This window comes from Anarrhichthys ocellatus, unplaced genomic scaffold, assembly GCF_004355925.1.
Source record: "Anarrhichthys ocellatus isolate YVR2014 unplaced genomic scaffold, GSC_Weel_1.0 scaffold30, whole genome shotgun sequence".
Classification (NCBI taxonomy): domain Eukaryota; kingdom Metazoa; phylum Chordata; class Actinopteri; order Perciformes; family Anarhichadidae; genus Anarrhichthys; species Anarrhichthys ocellatus.
The window spans coordinates 1,964,418-1,973,565 of record NW_022280060.1 but is presented as its reverse complement, the minus strand read 5'-3'; the positions used below and the strand labels follow the sequence as shown (position 1 = coordinate 1,973,565).

Below are 9,148 nucleotides of genomic sequence, written 5' to 3'. Positions count from 1 at the left end.
GAAAGAAAAATGTCTCTGCCCATGTATGTCAGATGATAACGATTATACTGTAGTAATCTTGGACTGCTCTTTAGACTTACCGGGGTAAAAAAAATAATACTGTGACTGTGTGGGAATGAGTGCACAGGTCAACATGAAAGCACTGCAGTGAGAAAGTAGAGATAAATATTCTATCAAACTATATTTATTTTCAGTAGATCTTCATTCTTTCCAGAATATGGTCATCAACGACTCCAGACAAAATCAAAAAGAAAGGAAACAATGAGATCACTAGGACAGATATAACTAGGACATGTAAGAAACAAAACAGCCATTCAAGAAAATAACCTAAACATTTCCACATTAAAAAAACTAAAACTATCAAACTTCTAGTGCATTTTTGTCCATTATCTAACCTTTGGCTTATTCTTGGTCCACATTTACTGTATGTAGCATCCTAAAGAAGCTGCTAATGTGCAAGGTAATCCTCATTCCCTCTATAATGTGAGGTCCTGGCATTGTCCAATAAGGAGTCTAAGCATCACTAACCAACAGCATTAAAAAAAATGAATACCTGGGTTTTTCCCCTCTGTTAGTAGTACAACAATGGGTTTTTAAATGAAAACACAAAAAATCACATCCTGTTGTTGCTGCTGCTGTAGTCAGTGTGAATGTATGACTTGCTGTCAGCACAACTTTTATACTTTTGTATCATATCAAAATGAAATATCACAAACATATAATAGGTAGTTAGGGGGGAAACATGTCTCCTTTATACATAAAAACAAAAGAAATACATATAAAAAAAACAAAAGTGAGTCTGAAATTGCACTTTAAGATGAAGGATTTTCTTTCCCTCTTGTTCCACAACAAAGTCAAAAGAATGTACCATATAACTTGTATTTCTGTACATATTCAGTTATTTGAGATGCTGCCTGCAGATGCAAAAATGTCTCATTCAAATCTATTCAGCTCTCCAGCTCATGTGAAACACATATCAAGACAATTAGAGCTTGACTCTGTAACAGATGGGAAAAGACCAATATTGTGTCACTAATGACCATAGCAGCTACAATCCATATTTCTCCTCCTTTGATTGAGAAAGAAAAAAAACTTTCATGACAAAGTGGTTACAAGGGCCTATTTAGTGCAGCCTGAGACTGTCCCCCCCCTGCCTCTTTCAGACAAAGGGGATACACTTGGATCAATTGTGAAGAACAAAGACTAAACTATGTGGGGTGACGCATCACACAGGGCTCTTTCTGCTGCCCTGCACGTACACGCAGCCACCCAACACTGAGCTGCCAACAGGTCTTCTTCTCCAACAGCCACTCAAGCAAAAAGAGAGTTACACTGGTCTCTAGTCTTTATTTCTTTCTTGTATACTTCCTTCCTTCTTTAAAGCATCTTAGCACAAATCAGAAACTGTGCAGAATTATTTTTGGTATATTTTCAGCCGTGGTCCACTTCAAAGGTGCCAACACATCCCTGACTCTAATAAACTTTCCCACCAAAGAATTATCTATTATACAGCATAATTGGGAGATTCTCTTTTTCCTGTATATTGAAAACCCCGACAGTAGGCCCCACTGGTCCTTGGCTGTCATCTTATTCCAGTCATACCAGGTTATCTAAGCTATACACTCAAGTATCTAAACTGGGTATCCAGTACAAACCAACTATAATAGGGAGTTAAGCTTAAACATATCTTTTTATAAACCAAAAGATTAGTGAGACCTGCATTTAACAGACAAAGTCAGAGACGCTGCCTTGATTTTTAAAAGCTGCTCTCACATCAAACTGAGACTGGTCTTTCATCCACAAAGTACGCTGAGACTCTGATTAGCTGAACCATAAAAATGCTACAATTGGATTAATTAGTAAAAACACAAACTTGGTGAAAAAATAGGAAAAAGGAAAGAAGCTGAATGTAACAGTTGACAGGAATAACCGCAAAGTAATGAGAACAATAATAATACCCATATTTGGGTGATTTTCAAGATATCTTAATTTCCTGTTTCCGGACAGCTGTCTTCTTAAAATATGAGGCATAAAGAAATATTTTGCCATTGCTTTCATATGTGTTCAAAGTGTTTGTGACCCCTGAAAAGCTGCTGCCTGCCATCACTAGACGTGCTGTTCAGGAATATGGGTGGAAGTACGCATTTATCCATCAGGAATTGTGGCTGTAAAGATACGATGGTTTGTTATAAAAATTAAAAAAAAGGTTGATCAGGAAAGACATTTTCTTGCTTTCCCGGGTGCAAGAAGACATTTTCTTTTAAAGCACCCAAGGTGACGCTGAACACTTTTACATTAGAGGGAGAACAGACATATGGAAATTGGTGGTGTAAAATTTGCAACTTAACAAGACTATAGAGTTCACTTGTCTGCTTCATGTCCTTGAGATGAGAAAAAAAAAAAAGGAAGTCAAAGAATCCTCGTTTTTCACAGTTCTAAGTCCATTTCCTGTGCTCTGTGGGTATCAGACAAGTCACTGTCATATTGTTCAACATACTGACTGTCCCTGGACCCCAAGACACAATTTCGACATCTTACTTTCGCAATGTCATTCCCATGGACTGGCAGGTTTTTTAGTCACATGGGATGCCAGGTCTTGTCCATGGATTGGAGATGTTCCTTGGCTTTCATTCTCAGAGCGGCGATACTGGAGCTGCGCTGGTCCACGTCCTCCAGAGGATATTTATCAGGGTACGGTGCTGTGCACTGGTAGGGAGGAGGAGCCATACTCTGCATCCCCTGGCCCATGGACGGATGAGGATGAGGAGTGGAGTTGAGGAAGCTGTGGCTGGGGTAGCTGGGCTGGAGGCCCTGAGCTGGACCCATGAAGCCCGGGATGCTGTGGACCGGTGTGGCGCTAGACAGGGGAGAGGAGAGCCAGGGGTCCAAGGGGAGGGAGTTGGTCATCGCGCCCATGCTGGTATGAACCGGTGGCGGGCGGTTGAAGGAAAGCATTGGCGAGTCGTGGAGCTTCATGGTGCTGGCATCCATTTTTTCCTGCCGACGCCATTTAGCTCTGCGGTTCTGGAACCAGACCTGGAGGACAACAATAAGTTCTCATGAAGTGTGTCTGAATATGCGGGACATAAACCACATTTACCACAAAGATTCAACTGGTATAAAAATGTAAATTTAATGAAACTACATGTGATATGCCATCACTTTGGATGTGTGTTTAATGATGCTCCTTCAAGTATGTGTTGACCCAATCATTAATTGTAAATGCAATTGAAAATATTTGGAAACATAATAAAGTATTTTAAGCTCCACACTCACAGAAATACTGTTCAAACTAAAGTTATTCAAATCTAGCTGCAAAAAAACACAAAGTGTAGTTAAATACCCACAAGGTCTACCCTTTTTTTCTCTGAAGAAGCCACCGTACAGTTTAAAAAGTGCACCTTCTTGTCCTCACACGCGATGTTGTCATTGTGTGTTGCAACACTTGGAAATACACACAAACTGCTTGCATAACTTGTGCAATCTCCTCACCTGAATACCTAAAAGCCAATGGCCACAGGCCAAAAGCTTGGCGGGCTTTCTGTAAGTCTTTAGGTACCTGTCAGCTCTTGGCATGTCGGCTTATTCTACTGCCGTGATGTACAGTACAAAGGAGTAGAATAGAACAACAAAAACAAACCTGAATACTTATTCATGTCAACAAACAAAAATATCTTTGGCTTTATTAATGAGAGAAGTACACATTTCAGATCTCTGTGATGTTTGGGTTCCTCCTACCTGAACCCGGACTTCTGGGAGGTTCACCTTCATGGCGAGCTCCTCCCGGCTGTACACGTCCGGGTAGTGGGACTTCTCAAAGGCACGCTCCAGCTCGTGCAGCTGGTAGGTGGTGAAGGTGGTGCGGTTGCGCCTGTGCTTCTTCTTGGGCTGCTCGTCCTTGCATGGCTCTGGAGACTTGCCTTCATCGCTCTCTACGCTCTTCCTCAGTTCACTCAGCTCCTCATCACACTTGTTTGTGAAAAAGCCGGTATCTGTTGAGCACAGCGAGAAAAATGAATCAGGAGTTTTGAAAATTGCGATTATCAAGGCAATGTTTTAGAAATAATGAACAAAAATTTTGAGGAAAAACAAAAGCAGAGTGGTGAGTGGAAATGAAGAATGTAGTGCCCACTTTCCAGTAGAGCAGACATTAGTTTGACACTTGCAACAATAGGCTACTGTAGGTCAGTGAAGCAAGCAATCCCTTGAACTTCAATGAAGCTCAAAAACATTCCTAATCGGATTTAGAAAAGTTGTGTCCAGTGTTGATATTCTCAAACAGTAAACCATCTTCAAAACTTTTGTGGTCACAAAAAAAACATTAAAAAATATCCACGTCCTGTCAACATTTGTGAGCACCAGCCACTGAAAAGCTACCGTTTACTGACAATACAGAGGTTTAAGTGCAACTGTCTCTCCTGATGATCCTTAAAGGCAAACAATTTCCCTTAGTCTTCCTCTCAATTGTTCTTTCGCTCCCTCATTCCTAATCTTCCATTATATTTTTTTATATCACTTTCAGCTCCAGGGAAATACAGAAAAAAATGACACAGAGGAGAATTAAATCTTTAACCGTATTAGTCTAACCAGCAAGTAATTGAATTAAACAAAGTACAAAGATGATGATCCGGCAATAAGATCAGTCTTTTGTGAAGCTGTACTCTGAAACATGTGCCATACATCATTCAGGTTGTGTACAGAGCAGTAGGTTGAATTAACTTTTAATTACTGTCCTGGTAGATGTATGAGTATTCGCAATGCAATTTTGGCATCTGACCAGAGAGAGATAATTGTTAATATTAGTGGAATGATTCAGATTTTACTAAGAGGAATCTTGTATTGTCCATCAATATAATCCAAATGAATTTAACTCCTACAGGCAAAAACATGTACTAGCTTCTCACTGTCCTCTTCAGTGGATTGGATTTGCTCAGAAAAAAGCTAGTTTTTCTGGGGGGGCCATATATATTATCACCTTTTAAGTTGACACAGTGAACTTTTCAGCAAACTGTTGCATAGTCACACAACCAGCAGATATGGAGCAACATTATCATTCATTTGGAGTCATGTTTCACGTGTCCACCTGGCAAATGTAAGTCCAATATTCACTCTCTTTTTGCTCCGATTTTGGTCTCTACCAACTTCAGAGGGAAGTATTTGGCTCTTAAGCTGCTTTTTGCTCCATTATGTTCACCAGCTATCACTAACTCTGTCTGTCTGCCATTTGGTGATGAGCAGGTAGTGTACAGTTGAGCCCTTTCACTGAAACTGTTGCATGCTGTGGCTGACAACAATGCTATGAGAGCGCTGAGAGCGAACCAAAGAAGCAGATTCACGGAATTTGATTTACACTTTTTAAATGTAAAAATAAGTATTTCATAAGTTAATGAACTTTATCGATTTAAATATTCATTTCCCTGATTATAGTAATTCAGTTTGTTTTTGAGGTTTTCTCAGTATCATTGTTCAATACATGTAGACATTTTTTCCAAAACGTCACTGTCCTCCCGTCACTGTTGCAGTACAACAACCGACAGTATCCAAATGTAAATATGAGTATGTCTCTGTGACTGAGATGTGTGTATGGAGATAGAGGAGGGGAGGGGTGGAGGCGGGGGTCATTGTGGTCTTTCAACTGGCAAACGGGAGCTGAGGCGAAGGCAAAGCAGGATCTTTAGGGGTTCATTTATCCACCTCTCATTAAGCAGCTATGACAAAGGCCAGGCTCTGACAAAGGCAGAGGTCAGGTCTGGTTCAGTGACCAGCTCTTGGCCTGTCAGCCCATCACAGCCACTGGTCTGAAGGCTGCCCACTGTTTATCAGCCAGCAGAACATCTCAGCTCCGAGAGGAGGGGGCTGACTGACACCAAACAAAAAAAATTACTCATTCAGGGGGAAACGGGCTGACTTCACAGGACAGCTACATACAAAAGAGTGATGTCATTGATGTGGATGTATGTTAATCAAGAAAAACAAATGTCTGCCTGGATTCAGTGACTGAATTTGAATCGCTTCGTCTTTTTTATCGGGTTTCTGACACAAAATCACCAACCACCTGCCAGATACTGCATGTGAAAATAGCTTTAGATTAAACATGATGAATTTGATTCTGAGACAAAACGATAACGATAACACCCGAATGAACTACTGTACAATCTAATCCGCAAAGAAGAGAAGATTAGGGGAATTCCACAAGGGGATGGGATTGGGCTTGGGGACATAAACCCCCTACACCATCTTGTCCTGCAATTTATCTCCCAATCTCAGCCCGCACAGTTCATGCAACGCACTCCACATGGTAACAGTGTGTAACACAGTGATTCTGAATCTGCATGTCACTGGTTTTAAATGGATGCAACACATTGGATCCAATGGTACCTTACCCATATTTAAATAGGTCAGATTTTTAATCATCAGTTGCCAGTCTGTCAAACATAGGATATTATCCCAAAATGATGTTCCATTGTTTGGATCATTTTTTTCTTCTTCTTTTTATTATTGCAGTTATTAAACATATAGGCCTACAGTGCAGATTTGTCAACATTCAAACATCAGAGCATATTTAATAAAATAACTGTTTTGTGGTGATACCTCCTTTTAAGCGTCTGTATTGTGTCAGAAACTGTTTGTTAAGCTAAAAGTTTTAGTCTTCTGTCTTTTTAGTGCATGCTCTGCGTGTAATATATGCTGTTTGATATGCTTCCTTACATCTTATGGAACACTTCAATGTTAACGGTATAAACTCAAATTCAGGCTTTGAAGTTTTTCATTCGCTCAGAAGTTGATGCTGGCTCTTTTATAACCCTGAAAGACTGAATCTGTGTTTGTGTCCAGAAAACGTTGTAGTCAGCGGTCAAGTTAGATTTATTATGTTTGCTCACAGGCATCAATATCCTAACTTCAGTGCAGCCAAATCAATTCTATCAAATCCAATTAAAATCTCTGAAACACTGAACCCAGAGCTCATACTTATCCAGCCTTCCAAGACCAGAGGTCCTGCTGTTCAATCAATATCCTTGACCATCTCATATGTTTTGAGACTAAAGATCAGATGATTCATAAACTTTATCTTCAATAACGAACTCTGAAGAAACGTCTGCACTGAAGGAACTCAACCTAAAGGTGATGTAAAACTAAATGCTCTTAAAGGAGATTTTACTGTATAAACTTTGACAGGACGGAGACCTTCAGCAGCAGCTTGACTCACCGTGGTACTGCTGCTCTGTGCTGCCATTTCTCAGAGAGGAAAGTTGCCCGCTGTAGGTCGGGTGTGATGAGGGTTCCTGCTGACTCCCAGGCTCTGCCAGGCCATCTACGTCCACTTTGTGGGGTCGCGGGGCCCCAGCAGGGCTGAGCAGGGGGTCCTGGTCTTTGCTGAAACCCAGAATGACATCGATGCTGTGGACGCGGCCCCCCACAGCGACGCCCCCACCTTTCCCCATCTCGTGGAAGTTGCTGGGTGAGAGGCAGCTGTCGTCCACCATGCTCATGCTGTCCAGTGATAAATGCATTCGAGCGTCTGGGCACTAAAATCAGTAGAAAGGGGTTTAAGTGAAGGACTAAAGGTAGAGTAGTGGGACAGAGATCACCTGGTGACATAAGATGACCTTCTGTCCCTACATCTAAACCCGCTTAACCTCTGAGGACACCGGAGCTCAAGTATCTATCCTTTAGAGTGACAGTACTCACAAGAGCGCTCATGGACACTAATGACACAAGTTACTCCCCAATCCGTACTTTTTTTTTTATGAACGATCAGTACTAATGGCCATACAGTGTCTATTATGAATGTGAGTTGCAAGATTTCTACAAAACGTTTCTCATAAAAAAAACACATCCATAATTGTTTATGTAAATCAAAGCTTCTAGTGGTATAAACCTCATTAGACATACCAATGACACATATCTTGCCACTTTACTGATAACATTGCCTCCCAGTACTTTGTAAACTCACTACAGACATTTGTCTTATTTATGTCAATATCATGTTTGGTAAGTATAGATTGTAACTGTAGCAAGGATCCAGATCTTTAAAGAGCAAGAAACCATTAATCACACCTGTGATATCTGTAATATGGACTGTTTCACTACAGCAATTCATTTACGGGTTATAAGGTTTGGGTAAAATAATGCATGTTGCTAAACAAACAAATGAAGTACATTTTTTGGAAAAAATATAAAAAAAATAAGGAAGATGAAAAAGAGCCTTTTGGCCAAATCTGGGACATCCAGGACAGCACGTTGATGTTACTTATTATTCAGTAAGTAAGTCAAGTAAAGTGAATTGACTGGATTGCAATAAAGAGTATTGTGTGCAATATTGATTCTACATTCGTCTATTATTTGAGTTCTGCTGTGCAATAGAAATAAATCTATACATCATCGGACATGTGAAAATGGCAGATTTTAGGTGCTCACTCATAGAAGATGTGGAGTTTTCATGAAAAAGACTTTAGTGTCAACAGCACCAGCTTGTGTCTGTTCAGTGCATCCTGAGATTCACCTACTGAGCACACCCCTATCTCACACATCTCCAGTTGCATGACAAGTAACACAGTTAAGGTTAGTGCCACTAAAAGGTACGACAGCCATAAAATAAGACAGTGATGTAGAGCTTACCTTTTGGAAGTAATTACGCTGAACTGTTAAAGTTGCTGAAGCCAGTGCTCCACCTGTTCCTCTCAGCAGCTCCCCCTCCAATTTCACTCTTCCCAGATCTGCAATGTGCAGCGCTCGCAATCACTCAGCCGGCTTTTCCTACCTTGCATCTCTCTGAATAATTTCTCTATGTAGCAAACAGTCCCGACAGCAGCCCCCCAGTGCAGAAAGCATTCAACAATTGAGTTCAGACGTCATGCACTCCGGCTTGGAGAGGAGAGTGGAAGAGGAGAAACACAGAGAGGGAGAGGTGGACAAAGCTGAGGGGGGCGTATGAGGTTAAACGTGGGGATTAAGAGAAGGTTAATAATTGGAATCCTTCCCCTGTAAGACTGATTGGCAGCTGGTTTCTGCAGAAGTAATTGTTTTAAATGTCATTTCCATTCACCCCCACAGCAGGAGGCCCGGGCTAATGAAGCCTGGACAAGACTTTCTTTCATAAATGTATTGTTTTAAAGACAAAACGCCCACTGAAATTTTTCACTAAGCA

General features: G+C 40.9%; 1 protein-coding gene across 1 annotated transcript; it reads right to left on the bottom strand.

Moving 5' to 3' along the window:
• Window positions 1-1,996: 1,996 nt before the first annotated feature.
• On the bottom strand, window positions 1,997-8,675 carry rx1 (retinal homeobox gene 1). Its single transcript, XM_031864331.1, has 4 exons — window positions 8,620-8,675; window positions 7,208-7,526; window positions 3,739-3,992; window positions 1,997-3,036 (listed from the first exon to the last, which is right to left on the bottom strand). Exons 2-4 carry the CDS (start codon window positions 7,509-7,511, stop codon window positions 2,578-2,580), a joined length of 1,017 nt encoding a protein of 338 aa, XP_031720191.1. The 5' UTR covers window positions 7,512-7,526; window positions 8,620-8,675; the 3' UTR covers window positions 1,997-2,577.
• Between the last annotated feature and the right edge of the window lie 473 nt (window positions 8,676-9,148).

Excerpts from the sequence above, each read along its gene's own strand:
- rx1 (XM_031864331.1), bottom strand. The coding sequence starts at position 7,511 with ATGCATTTATCACTGGACAGCATGAGCATGGTGGACGACAGCTGCCTC. Across the intron at positions 3,993-7,207 it reads CACAGAGCAGCAGTACCACG|ATACCGGCTTTTTCACAAAC; the intron begins GTGAGTCAAGCT and ends TGTGCTCAACAG. Across the intron at positions 3,037-3,738 it reads TCCCAGAAGTCCGGGTTCAG|GTCTGGTTCCAGAACCGCAG; the intron begins GTAGGAGGAACC and ends GTTGTCCTCCAG.